The sequence below is a fragment of the Scyliorhinus torazame genome, chromosome 4 (genome assembly GCF_047496885.1).
Source record: "Scyliorhinus torazame isolate Kashiwa2021f chromosome 4, sScyTor2.1, whole genome shotgun sequence".
Lineage (NCBI taxonomy): Eukaryota > Metazoa > Chordata > Chondrichthyes > Carcharhiniformes > Scyliorhinidae > Scyliorhinus > Scyliorhinus torazame.
The window spans coordinates 294,753,330-294,768,090 of NC_092710.1; the positions used below are offsets into that span (position 1 = coordinate 294,753,330).

At 46.9% G+C, this 14,761-nt stretch overlaps 1 protein-coding gene across 11 annotated transcripts in view; it reads left to right on the forward strand.

Annotated features, from left to right (window-relative positions):
- Positions 1-14,761, forward strand: part of sobpa (sine oculis binding protein homolog (Drosophila) a) — a 624,481-nt gene that overhangs the window by 106,516 nt on the left and 503,204 nt on the right. For 10 of the 11 annotated variants that reach the window (XM_072499947.1, XM_072499948.1, XM_072499941.1 and 7 more), the window contains exon 2: positions 2,717-2,855. The exons of the other annotated variant lie outside the window; for it this stretch is intronic. In XM_072499947.1, the coding sequence (XP_072356048.1) occupies positions 2,735-2,855 (121 nt within the window). In that variant the 5' untranslated portion in view covers positions 2,717-2,734. The remainder of the gene's footprint in view (positions 1-2,716; positions 2,856-14,761) is intronic. 11 annotated transcript variants of the gene reach the window in all.

Here is a 14,761-nt window from a genome sequence, read left to right on the forward strand (position 1 = left end):
GGGGTGAAATGAAGTATCAGAAAAACCTCACACCTTTTCTATTAGCTGGTGCCTGAGGATGTTTTGGTATAAGAATGCTGTGGCTTAGTGCCTGTTTCCACACAGGCAAATTCATCTCAAAAAGTTAATTTAGTTGGATCTCTTGCCTGTTTTCATGTTAACTGCCAGAACTCCATAGAGACAATGGGAACAAGCTGCTGTGTTTGGCTGCAGAATTCCCGACGCATGCACACAAGCTGGAAAAATATTCTGTTCCTGTAATGTAGATGAAAATGTGCCCCACACAAAAATATTGATACTTGCTTTCACGTAATGTTTCATCATTTTTAATTTTTAAGAAACGTTATACAGTGGCTGTGACACACATGCACAGTAGGAGTATTTTTATCTTTGTTTACTCTGTGCTCACAATAAAATTACTGGTGAATCTTCGGTGGGGGGAGGCTCGGGTTTGGTGGAGTTAGAGTCTGGTGAGGAAGAGAAATTATTGGTTTCTAAAATCTTTGAGCTCATTGGGATTAAGCATTTCACATGTTTAGACAAATATAAATATTAAGACCCAAGATTTTTAAACAGGTAGTTACACATCCATATATGATTTAGCTTTTAAAAAAATTAAAATGGTTGGCCTGTTTCTCGTGCTACATAGATGAGTAGAATATATTGTTCTCCCAGTGACCTGGCCAGGACTCCTTCCTTGGCTAATACAAGTTAACTGGGCATTCACCTGACTTGTTGATTCTCAAACACCGATGTATGCAAATTGGTTGCCATATTTGTTACAAATATTAATAACTACAGTTAGAGCTGCCGAGGGGGAGTGAGTTCAAGTATCTCCAGACTTTGCGCGAAAGGTCTGGAGGGGGTTCCCTAGGTTGCCGGGATACACCCTGCTGGAGCGACTGCTGCTTTTAGATGTGGAAGGGGAGGGAAGAATTGGGGATATATACAAGTGGCTGGGGGAGCAGGGAGGCGAGCGGGTGGTGAAGATCAAGGAGAAATGGGAAGCGGAGTTGGGAGGGGAGATCAATTGGGGAGTATGGAGTAAAGGCACTACTACATAGGGTAAACGGGACCTCCTCTTGTGCAAGGATGAGCCTGATACAGTTTAAAGTGGTGCACAGTGTGCCAATGACTCTGGCGAGAATGAGTGGGTTCTTTCAGGGGGCTGCAGATGAGTGTGAGAGGTGTGGGTGGGGGCCAGCGAATCACGCGCACATGTTTTGGGGTTGTGAAAAATTGGGAAGATTCTGGGCGGGAGTATTCGCGGTCTTAGCCTGGGTAGTGGAGGAGGAGGTGGACCTGGACCCTTTGGTGGCGATATTTGGGGTTTCAGAGAAGCCGGAGCTCATGGAGAGGAGGACGGCCGATGTCATGGCCTTCGCCTCTCTGATTGCACGGCGGCGAATTTAACTGGAGTGGCGGTTGGCATCGCCACCGGGGGTAGCAGCTTGGTTGGGTGACCTGTACGACTTCCTGTAGTTAGAAAAGATAAAGTATGAGTTAAGGGGCTCTGCAGATGTGTTTGAGAAAACGTGGGGGATATTTGTGACCGTGTTTGAGGAGCTGTTCGTCGCGGGGGTGGGGTGGGTGAAAAAGGGGAAAAATCTGTACAGACTTTATAGTTGAGTGTTGGGAAGTATGTTTCCCAGGGTGTTTATTCGCTGTAACCTGTTTTGATACATGTTTGTAATAAAATACATTTTTTTAAACATCAATAACTACGGTTGCAAAGCAATTTGTTGATTCTGAAGAGGTTTTGCAATTCCTGAGGATGTGATAAACTGCTATGTAGTTGCAAGTTTTTCTTTCTTCGGTGCTGGTCTGCTTTCAGAATGCCGTACAGCTTTTCACAGATCTACTTTATGTTGCAAACCGATTTGTAAAATCTGAAAATATGTATATTGCATTTCTAAGTGTTTTCACATTTTTAAATAAATGTGCCTTGGCTTTGAAAAGTGACATCAGTGCACTTGAAGAAAGTAAAACAAATAAAACGTTATCCATATTAATGCCTTTTTTGTTTTATATTTATTGAAGTCACGTTTTACTTTACCAGTCAGCATGGCAACACTTATATCATGACGCCAACAAGAGATTCATTAGAATAAACTTCTCGTCAGTCTTTTCATCTTGCACTCATCGGGGTAACTCGGAAGAAATTGCCAACCGTAACATTGGAAAAATAATTTATCATGCATGAGAAGGAAGGGAGTCACAGCAAATACTGGCGGTTGCCGAATAAATTGAGATGTTTTATTGCTGGAAACACTGGCTGGCAAATGTTCAGATTCAAATGCTGGGTAGTTAACTGTCCCATACTGCATTCTCCATGGCAATGCCTCCCTCAATCAAAGTCCATTGCCACCCAATCAGCACTTCCTTCTCTTGCAGTATAAATTGTTTTCCTCCCATTACCATTGTAATTGCTGCTGAAGGACATTGAAGTTTGAATTATAAATAATGACCTTTTAAAACAGAAAATATGAAAATAACCCTTGCATTTCAAGCGGATACGTTTTTTAGACCTCTGAGACAGTCAGTTTGAGATTTGAACACACCCACCTTTTGCATTGGACTTACCATCAGTTTAGTGGGCAGGAGATGAGTCAAAGTATCTTGTGAACTGATTTGAGAGAGAGAGGTTCTGTTAATGCACTCATCTACCATAATGATTGTTCATTGCTTGCACCAACATTTAATTCTTTTCCGTCAGAATTTTGCAGAAAACACCATGAACGAACTCCTTGGCTGGTATGGCTATGATAAGGTAGAATTAAAAGAAGGGGAAGACATTGAGATCAAGAACTACCCTGTGGATGTTGAGGGCCGCCAACATGTTTCTGTGTTGAAAGGTAAAGAAAGCCTCTGTCTTGCATCGTGTGTGCTCCTTTCATCTTGTGTTGCATGTGTTGGTTGACTATTGTTAATAACATCCCAGCCCTTCGCTTCCCCTTTGGAGCACGGCAGTCTTTCTGCAAAATTCACTTCTATTTTATTGTCTCTTGGAGGATAAGTGGTTGCATTGGACGCACAGAAGTTTATTTCACTTTAATTGCAGTTTTAGTTGAACACGTGTTATTTTATTTATAAACTTAATCCTCATTATAGTTGTGTCTTTTGTCTCCCAGTGTTGTTGATATTTAAGATTTAGTCTCAAAAGTTAAGTAAACATTTCAGGGGATTTTGCTTTCCATATTTTAATGTCAGTTTCTTTAAGAATGCTCTCAGTGTCAAAACAGCTGAGAATTTCTGAGAATTGAGAATGTATTCACTTTTCACAAGATTACATGAAATGTTGGGTTGTAGTTATGCAGTGGGATATCAGTGAACGCTTGAAGTTCTAGTCTGCAATTACTCTCTCTGGCATTTTAGTAGAAATAATAGCCAGGTTAAACTAAATGGGGTGATTCCTCCAACAGAATATCAGAGAGGAAATTTAGATATAAGTGCTTAGTGTTTGGAAACCAGCATCTTGTAGCAGGGCTTCAGTGCCCTCGATAAATAATAAACAAGCTGCTTTGTAATAACTAAGGATCATTTGTTCCAATTTTCAGCATCTGTTCCAAATGTGCATCACCAACCCATGTTGTTTTACTTCTGGAAGTATTTTAATTTGGATTTTAATCTTATCCCTTTCGTTCAAATGATAACTCTGGTCTTCATTCAGTCCTAATTTTAGTTGTGTTGATGAAAACAAAGTACATTTATTAAACAGGTATTTCTTCCCTCTCTGAGTTGGTGAACCAACACTGCAGAATACACAGGGGGCGATTCTCCGAGCCCCGCATCGGGCCGGAGAATCGCCGCAACTGCGCCACAACGCCCCGACGCTGGCGAGCGATTCTCCGAGGTGCGGCGCCGGCCGCGGACCGCTGGAATCGGTGGGGCCGCCGATTCTCCGGCCCGGATGGGCCGAGCGACCGTGCCGATACGACAGAGTCCCGCTGGCGCCGTACACCGCTGGTCACTGCCGGCGGGAACTCTGCGCGAACGGTCGGGGGGCGGCCTGTGGGGAGGGGAGGGGGGCACCTTCACCGGGGAGGGCCTCCAATGGGGTCTGGCCCGCGATCGGGGCCCACCGATTGGCACGCCGGCCTCTTCCCCCTCCCCCCCTCCAGGCCTACTTTATGGCGCGGCCTGCCCCTGAACACCGACGCCATGTTGGTCGGGGCCGGCGGGCTAAAGAAGTCCCCCGCGCATGCGCGGGTCGGCGCGGCTCAACTGCGCATGCACGGGTTGGTGCGGCGCCCATTTGGTGCCGCGAAAGGAGGCTGGAGCGGCGTGAACCACTCCATAGGGGGCCAGAATCGGTCGTACCCAGGCCCGGTTCGCTCCGTCATGAAACGCGACGGTGTTCACGACAGCGCAAACACTTGGGCTCCATATTGGAGAATGGCCCCCGCAATCTTCTTTTGCTGATTTGATACATATTCAGAAAGCCGTGATGCAGACTTCTGCAAGAACGTTAGCCAGTATTGAGAGATACAAGTAGAAAGTGCGAGAAAAAACTCAGCATGTGTTTTGAGCCAAATGGCTCTTCTTCAGAGCTGGAACAGTATTGAGAGATGTCTTATGATATTTTGTTGTTTACCTTATGTGAAAGCCCACAGAAATCAGTGTGTGTTCTATGAAACAAATGTCTTGCTATGAAGGGGGTCTCTTGATCAAATCATAATGTATGCCTTGCAATTGACTTTCAGCGTATTTAGAGGATATTAATTTTTCGCCAGTTTGAAGTGGCACTTCATTTTAAAATTCAATTTTGCTATTCCAGTTGGTATCTGGTAGATAGGGATACAGATTTTCTCTGTGCCTGCCCTGCTGTACCCTTGTGTATTTTGATTGTAAGAAAATAAGTGGATTGGATTTGATTTATTGTCATGTGTTCCAAGGTACAGTGAAAATTATTGTTCTGCGTACAGTCCAGACAGACTGCTCCATACATGAAAAACACCAGGCATACGATAAATATAAATGTAATGTAAATTGTAGACACCCTCATCGGGTGAAGCATACGGAGTGTAGTACTACTCAGTAGAGAAGATGTGTGGAGAGATCCGTTCAGTCCATAAGAGGGTCATTCAGGGGCCTGGTAACAGCGGGGATGAAGCTGTTTTTGAACTTGTTAGTGCCTGTTCTCAGACTGAGAGGTGGCAAATGGAGTTTAATGCAGAAAAGTGTGAGGTGATTCATTTTGGAAGGAATAACAGGAAGACAACTGGGCTAATGGTAAGATTCTTGGCAGTGTGGATGAGCAGAGAGATCTCGGTGTCCATGTACATAGATCCCTGAAAGTTGCCACCCAGGTTGAGAGGGTTGTTAAGAAGGCGTACGGTGTGTTAGCTTTTATTGGTAGAGGGATTGAATTTCGGAGCCATGAGGTCATGTTGCAGCTGTACAAAACTCTGGTGCAGCCGCATTTGGAGTATTGCGTGCAATTCTGTTCGCCACATTATAGGAAGGATGTGGAAGCATTGGAAAGGGTGCAGAAGAGATTTACCAGAATGTTGCCTGGTATGGAGGGAAGATCTTATGAGGAAAGGCTGAGGGACTGGAGGCTGTTTTCGTCAGAGAGAAGAAGGTTAAAAGGTGACTTAATTGAGGCATACAAGATGATCAGAGGATTGGATAGGGTGGACAGTGAGAGCCTTCTTCCTCGGATGGTGATGTCTAGCACAAGGGGACATAGCTTTTAATTGAGGGGAGATAGATATAAGATACCTCTCAGTCAGAGGTAGGTTCTTTACTCAGAGAGTAATAAGGGCGTGGAATGCCCTGCCTGCAACAGTAGTGGACTCGCCAACACTATGGGCATTCAAATGGCCATTGGATAGACATATGGACGATAAGGGAATAGTGTAGATGGGCTTTAGAGTGGTTTCACAGGTTGGCGCAATATCATAAGAACATAAGAACATAAGAATTAGGAACAGGAGTAGGCCATCTGGACCCTCGAGCCTGCTCCGCCATTTAATGAGATCATGGCTGATCTTTGTGGACTCAGCTCCACTCTCCGGCCCGTACACCATATACCCGAATGCCCGATGGAAGAGGCTGGAAGAGAGACTAACCCAGATGTGAGGGGTCTTTGATTATGCTGCCCGCTTTCCCAAGACAGCGGGAGGTGTAGACATTGGATGGGAGGCGGTTTCGTGTGACGGACAGGCTGTATTCACATCTCTCTATAGTTTCTTACAGTCTAGGGCCGAGCAGTTGCCATACCAGGCTGTGATGCAGCCAGATAGGATGCTTTCTCTGGTGCATCTATAAAAATTGGTAAGAGTCAATGTGGACATGCCGAATTTCCTTAGTTTCCTGAGGACGTATAGGTGCCGTTGTGCTTTCTTGTTTGTAGTGTCGATGTGGGTGGACCAGGACAGATTGTTGGAAATATACATACCTAGGAATCTGAAGCTGTCAACCATCTCCACCTTGACACCATTGATGCAGACAGGGGTGTGTACGATACTTTGCTTCCTGAAGTCAATGACCAGCTCCTTAGTTTTGCTGACATTGAGGGATAGGTTGTTGTCATTACACCACTCCACTAGGTTCTCTATCCCCCTCCTGTACTCTGACTCATCGTTGTTCGAGATCCGACCCATTACGGCCGTGTCATCAGAAAACCTATAGATGGAATTGGAGCCGAATTTTGCCACACAGTTGTGTGTGTATAGGGAGTATAGTAGGGGGCTAAGTGTTCAGCCTTGAACACTGTTGGATTGGACTGGATTTGTTTATTGCCACAAGTACCGAGGTACAGTGAAAAGTATTTTTCTGTGAGCAGCTCAAACAGATCATTTAGTACATGAAAAGAAAAGAAAATACATAATAGGGCAACACAAGGTACACAATGTAAATACATAGACACCGGCATCGAGTGAAGCATACAGGAGTGTAGTATTAATCAGGTCAGTCCATAAAAGGGTCGTTTAGGTGTCTGGTAACAGCGGGGAAGAAGCTGTTTTTGAATCTGTTCATGCACGTTCTCAGACTTTTTTTCTCCTGCCTGATGGAAGAAATTGGAAGAGTGAGTAAGCTGGGTGGGTGGGGTCTTTGATTATGCTGCCCGCTTTCCCAAGGCAGCGGGAGTGTAGATAGAGTCAATGGAGGGGAGACAGATTCGTGTTATGGACTGGGCGGTGTTCACGACTCTCTGAAGTTTCTTGCGGTCTTGGGCCGAGCAGTTGCCATATCAGGCTGTGATGCAGCCCGATAGGATGCTTTCTATAGTGCATCTGTAAAAATAGTAAGAATCAGTGTGGACATGCTGAATTTCCTTAGTTTCCTGAGGAAGTAAAGGTGCTGTTGTGCTTTCTTGGTGGTAGCGTCAACATGGGTGGACCAGGACAGATTTTTGGTGATGTGCACATCTAGGAATTTGAAGCTGTCAACCATCTCCACCTTGGCCCCGTTTATGCAGACAGGGGCATGTTAAGTAATTTTCTTCTTGAAGTCAATGACCAACTCTTTAATTTAGTTTTGCTGACATTAAGGGATAGATTGTTGTCATTACACCACTCCACTAGGTTCTCTATCTCCCTCCTGTATTCTGACTCGTCGTTGTTCGAGATTGAACTCACTATGGTCGTATCGTCAGCAAACTTGTAGATGAAATTGGAGCCAAATTTTGCCACACAGTCGTGTGTATATAGGGAGTATAGTAGGGGGCTAAGTACGCAGCCTTGCGGGGCACTGGTGTTGAGGACTATTGTGGAGGAGGTGTTGTTGTTTATTCTTACTGATTGTGGTCTGTGGGTCAGAAAATCGAGGATCCGTTGCAGAGTGGGGAGCCAAGTCCTAGGTTTTAGAGCTTTGATATGAGCTTGGCTGGGATTATGGTGTTGAAGGTGGAGCTGTCGTCAATAAATAGGGGTCTGATGTAGGAGTCCTTGTTGTCGAGATGCTCCCGGGATGAATTTAGGGCCAGAGAGATGGCGTCTGCTATGGACGAGTTGTGGCGGTATGTGAATTGCAGTGGATCTAGGCATCCTGGGGGTATGACATTGATGTGCTTTATGACCAACCTCTCGAAGCACTTCATTACGATTGATGTCAGGGCCACTGGATGGTAGTCATTGAGGCACGTTGCCTAGTTCTTCTTTGGCACCAGTATGATGGTTGAGGAGGTGTTGTTGTTTCTCCTTTTTGATTGTGGTCTATGGTCAGGAAGTTGAGTATCCAGTTGCAGAGGGAGGAGCAAAGTCCTAGGTTTTGGAGTTTTGATATGAGCTTGGCTGGGATTATGGGGTTGAAGGCAGAGCCTGATGTTGGAGTCCTTGTTGTAGGAGTCCTTGTTGTCGAGATCCTCCAGGGATGAGTGTAGAGCCAGCGAGATGCTCCAGGGATGAGTGTAGGGCCAGGGAGATGGCGTCTGCCTGGACTGGTTGGCAGTATGCGAATTTTAGTGGATCAAGGAATTCTGGGAGTATGGGGTTGATGTGTCTCATGACCAACCTCTCGAAGCACTTCGTAATTATAGATGTCAGGGCCACCAGACGGTAGTCGTTGAGGCACGTTTACTGGTTCTTCTTGGTGGTCTTCTTGAAGCAGGTGGGCACCTTGGAATGGAATAGGGAGAGGTTGAAGATGTCCGCGAACATCTTAGACATCCAGATGGTCCGCGCAGCATCTGTGTGCATGGCCAGGGACCTGTTGCTCTCTGAGGGTTCACATTGAAGAAGGCCAATCTGACTTTGGAAGATGTGACGGTAGGTATGGGTGTGTCCGACGCTGCTGGGGCAGTTGACAATGGTTTGATGGTTTCCTACTCTAAACGAGCATAGAATACATTGAGTTCATAGGGGAGGGGTGCGCTGCTGCTGGAGATTCATCTCGGCATTGCTTTGTAGCCCGTTATGTTGCAAGAACCGACGAGAGTCCTTGTCGTTAGTCTGTGATGGCTTTGTGGAGGTCGTACCTAGATTTTTTTGTGTAGGTCACCTGTCTTGAACGCCTCAGAACTGGCCTTCAGGGGAGGTCATGTCTCACTAACTTGTTAGAGTTTTTTGAGGAGGTCACATAGGTGATTGAAGCAGGTAGGGCAGTGGATGTTGTCTGTATGGACTTCAGTAAGGCCTTTGACAAGGTCCCTCATGGCAGACTGGGTACAAAAGGTGAAGTCACACGGGATCAGAGGTGAACTGGCAAGATGGATACAGAACTGGCTAGTTCATCGAAGGCAGAGAGTAGCAATGGAGGATGCTTTTCTGATTGGAGGGCTGTGACTCGTGGTGTTCCGCAGGGATCAGTGCTGGGACCTTTGCTGTTCATTGTATATATAATTGATTTGGAGGAAAATGTAGCTGGTCTGATTAGTAAGTTTGCAGACGACACAAAGGTTGGTGGAATTGCGGAAAGCGATGAGGACTGTCAGAGAATACAGCAGGATTTAGATTGTTTGGAGACTTGGGCGGAGAGATGGCAGATGGAGTTCAATCCGGACAAATGTGAGGTAATGCATTTTGGAAGGTCAAATACAGGTAGGGAATATACAGTGAATGGTAGAACCCTCAAGAGTATTGAGAGTCAGAGAAATCTAGGTGTACAGGTCCACAGGTCACTGAAAGGTGCAGCACAGGTGGAGAAGGTAGTCAAGAAGGCATACGGCATGCTTGCCTTCATTGGCCAGGGCATTGAGTATAAAAATTGGCAAGTCATGTTGCTGCCGTATAGAACCTTAGTTAGGCCACACTTGGAGTAAAGTGTTCAATTCTGGTCGCCACACTACCAGAAGGATGTGGAGGCTTTAGAGAGGGTGCAGAAGAGATTTACCAGAATGTTGCCTGGTATGGAGGGCATTAGCTATGAGGAGAGGTTGAATAAACTCGGTTTGGTCTCACTGGAACGACGGAGGTTGAGGGGCGACCTGATAGAGATCTACAAAATTATGAGGGGCATAGACAGAGTGGATAGTCAGAGGCTTTTTCCCAGGGTAGAGGGGTCAATTACTAGGGGGCATAGGTTTAAGGTGCGAGGGACAAGGTTTAGAGGAGATGTACGAGGCAAGTTTTTTTACACGGCGGAATAGTGGGTGCCTGGAACTCGCTACCGGAGGAGGTGGTGGAAGCAGGGACGATAGTGACGTTTAAGGGGCATCTTGACAAATACATGAATAGGATGGGAATAGAGGGATACGGACCCTGGAAGTGTAGAAGATTTTAGTTTAGACGGGCAGCATGGTCGGCACAAGCATGGGTGGCCGGAGGGCCTGTTCCTGTGCTGTACATTTCTTTGTTCTTTGTTCAGTAGGGAGTGAATCATGGTTTCCAGTTGGGGAACGTATGTACTATCTTCTTTAGCACGCAATCATGGACACACTTACTGATAGTGCTGTAGTGTTAACAGAAAAGACCAATGAACAGGTAGTAGATGTGTGTTCAAAAGACAATTTCACAGAAATCATAAAATAGTTCCAGCACTGAAGGAGGCCATTCAGCCCATTATGCCTGTACCACACACAGTCCCCTACCGAATGGACACAGGGAACTGCCCCGCTGCCACAGACACAGGGAACTTGTACTCACGCACACCGGGACCCCCACCCCACAAACACAGGGAACGTGGCGAATGCCTGGGAGCAGTGCACTGCTGGAGAAAAGCCCAAGCAGGCACCTCTTCTCTCTGCAGGCTGTATGTATCTGTTTGGCACTGGGGAGTTTCCTTTGCCAGGTTTATGTTGGTCTACTGTTGTAAACCTTGCCAATGAAATGTCATGTCAACGAAAGGGTGCAGATCTGAATGTGGGAAGACGATACAGTGGAGAAGCCTGCTAATAATATTTAAATGGGGTTCCCGGATTGCATGACTGAAACCCCATTACATCACTGGTGGGGACGATCACACTGCAAGACTTTGCCGGCACCAATTTTGTTTGTGGCAACTCGCAAGATTTCACGCTCCTCCCCCCATCATCGACATTTATGCCTGCGGCATGCAGGGGTGCAAATCCCCCCGCCCCGCAGGGTCTCTCCATATTATTCAGACCAAAATGAATAATTTCACAATTCTCCGCATTAAATTTCATCTGCCGCTTGTCTGCCCATTCCACTAACCGCCTGTGTCCCATCGGAATTTTACACCATAATCCTCAGTCAGGGCCCGGGTGAGGGGGTTGCGGATTGCACCCTGCTGGAGGTCAGGGCGATGGGGATGCGGATGGCACCCATTACTGGGGTCCAAATTCCAGGGGGTGGGGGGCAAGCTCATTAGCCGTCTAGCCTGTCTTTCAGGATGGTGGATGCCGAAAGGAACGAACCCAGTATATAGACAGTGCCGTTTGACAGGCTACTTAGCTAGTGATTCCTGTTCTGAACAGCAGCAATGACTGGTTCAGTAGAACGCGCCTTGTCCTTCTCCCCATGACTAGACTTGCGGAGTTGTCAGTCGTTGTCTGCTGTTGCGTTTGTCTTCTGCTTGGTGGTTGGATTGGACTTGGATCTGAGCCGTGTGCTGCAGCATGTAGGAGTGGATGGAGCTCAAGGCAAGTGCTTGGATTGCTGTGCCTCTGCATTATAATTGACCTCCCTGGCTTGCCTCACGTACACACCACACTCACAAACAAACAACCGCTCCCCTACAAAGGCCATTCCCCATCTCATTATAAAATCCTTGCACTGCTTCAACAATGCCTGGCCCCCTAGGGCCCTTTCCCTACTGCTTTAGCACTGAAGTCGGGAGGGGAAGGGCCCTGGGCAAAGAATTCATGGAATCATAAAATTCTTACAGTGCAGAAGGAGGCCACTCGGCCCATCGAGCCTGCACTGACCCTCTGAAAGAGCACCATACCCACGCCCCCACTCTATCGCCATAACTCCACCAAAACCTTTGGTAAATAAAGGGGCAATTTAGCGTGGCCAATCTACCTAACCTGCACATCTTTGGACTGTGAGAGGAAACTGGAGCACCCGGAGGAAACCCACGCAGACACGGGAAGAATGCACAAACTCCATACAGTCACCAAAGGTCGGAATTGAACCCGTTTATTTTGAGCTGTGAGGCAGCAGTGCGAACCACCGTGCCGCCACGGGCAGCACAGTAGCACAGTGGTTAGCACAGTTGCTTCACAGTTCCAGGGTCCCAGGTTCGATTCTGGCTTGGTCACTGTCTGTGTGGAGTCTGCACGTTCTCCCCGTGTCTGCGTGGGTTTCCTCCGGGTGCTCCGGTTTCCTCCCACAGTCCAAAGATGTGCAGGTTAGGTGGATTGGCCATGCTAAATTGCCCTGAGTGTCCAAAAAAGGTTAGGTGGGGTTACTGGGTTACGGGGATAGGATGGCGGCGTGGACTTAAATGGGGTGCGCTTCCCAATGGCCAGTGCAGACTCGATGGGCCGAATGGCCTCCTTCTGCACTATAAATTCTATGATTCTATAATTCTATGATTATCTGAACAGTAGAAAGGGGTTTTACTTTTGAGTTCTGCAACTAACCCCTACATTAACATAAGGTCAGTATTTCATCGGCCTGATTTAATTATAACATAAAGCAACCAAGTTGAAAAGTGGGTGCTCCACGTTCACATTTGTATCCTGGAATCTGCACTACCCTCCCTTTTCTAGTGAGAAGGGTTGATTGAGATATATTTGAATTAGTATAGCTATACTTACAAAATATTTTTTGCAAAATAAAATACAAATTTGCCTGCTGAAATTAAAAATGAGGAAGTAAATGAGAACGCGATGTGCAATCTGCAGTGAAAGGGCACATTGATTTCCAAGTCGAGCATTTCAATTATCAGCCACTTTAATGGGCTTTCATAGAGCTGCAGACTGGGGCTGGGGGCACGGGCAAATGTCCGGGTCCCTTCGGCAGACTAGCTCTTGGCAAATTGGGAAATGTCTACCAGTGGCCGCTGAAACCGTGAGTAAGGCACAACTCCCACTTTCTGCGACTCCAATCACAGCCTCATATTTTCCCCTCGGTCCCTCTCTCTGTCCACTCCCATTTTCCCAGTCGTTCCTCATGTGGTAGGCATGGGGATAAGGGGTCCAGAAACAGGAGAAGCACCAGGGTCCATGATTTCTCTTCTTGGCCCTGTTCACCGGTTACAATATTTGCAAATTTCATATCATCTTCAAATTTTGGAATTGTACCCTGTACCGCAAGGTTTAAGTCATTAGTAAATATCAGAAAGAGCAGGGGTCTTTACACCAACTCCTGGGAACTTTCACTTTAAACCTTCCTCCAGTCTGAAAATCAATCATTAACCACTACTCTTTATTTCCTGTCACTCGACTAATTTTATATTCATATCGCTACTGTCCCTTCTATTCCATGACCTCTAACTTTGCTCTCAAGTCTGTTGTGTGCTGCACAGTATCAAATACTTTTGGAAGTCCCACGTAAACCATATTAACAGCATCGCTCTCATCAAATGTCTGAGTTACCTCACCAAACAAAATCAAGCAATTTAGTCAAACATGATTTGCCCTTAACAAATCGTTAATTAACCCACATTTCCCCAAGTGACCATTGATTTTGTCCTGAATTATTGTTTCTATAATCTTCCCCACCACCAAGATTAAATATGATTTCCTCTTGCCAAGTAGGGATTGAGATATGAATTGAATGTACAATTTGATAGGTTGATCTGTGACAGTGGATAATGGCTTAATGGTCATTGTCTGGTCTTTTATGTTTTATACAAGTATGACCTGGATCTTCCCATGGAGCGGCAATTATCGTCAGATTGCCACTCCGCTTGAACTTTTCCACACCTCAACACTGCTTCGCATTTCTTCCAAAACAGGCTTCTACAGAAATACAACGTCCATCGTGGAGCTCTACTCACAGCGTTGTAGTGTCGGAAGGGAAGAGGAGTCTACAGCACTAATTTTAAAAATTCACTTACGGGATGTGAGCATTGCTGGCTAGGCCACCATTTATTGCCCATCACTAGTTGTCCTTCAGAAGATAGTGGTGAGCTGCCTTCTTGAACAATTGCAGTCTATGTGGTGTAGCGTAATGGTTGAATACAACTGAGTGGCTTGCTAGGCCATTTCCGAGGGCATTTAAGAGGGAACCACATTGTGTGTGGGTCTGGAGTCAAATGTAGGCAAGACCAGGTAAGGACAGCAGATTTCCTTCCCTAAAGGAGATTAGTGAACCAGATTGGTTTTTACGACAATCGTCAATTGTTTCATGGACATTATTGGACTTTTAATTCCAGATATTTTATTGAGTTTAAATTCTACCACCTGCCATGGTGGGATTTGAACCTGTGTCTCTAGATCACTACTCTGGGTCTCTGGATTACTAGTTCAATGACAATATCACTATGCCACCGCCTCGCCCAAGCTAGCATATGGGGCGGGATTCTCCGACCCCCCGCCGGGTCGGAGAATCGCCGGGGGGCGGCTTGAATCCTGCCCCCGCTGACCGCCGGATTCTCCGGCACCGGAGATTCGGCGGGGGCGGGAATCGCGCCGCATCGGTTGGCGGGGCCCCCGCGGCGATTCTCCGGCCTGCGATGGGCCGAAGTCCCGCTGCTGCAATGCTGGTCCCGCCGGCGAAGAATTGAACCAGGTCCCTTACCGGCGGCGCGAGCGGGCTCCGGGATCCTGGGGGGGGGGGGGGGCGATCTGACCCCGGGGGGTGCCCCCACATAGGCCTGGCCCGCAATCGGGGCCCACCGATCCTCAGGCGGGCCTGTGCCATGGGGGCATTCTTTGACTACGCGTTGGCCATGTAGGTCTCCGCGATGGCCGATGCGGAGGTGACCCCCCCCTGCGCAAATGCAGGGATGACGTCAGCAGCCGCTG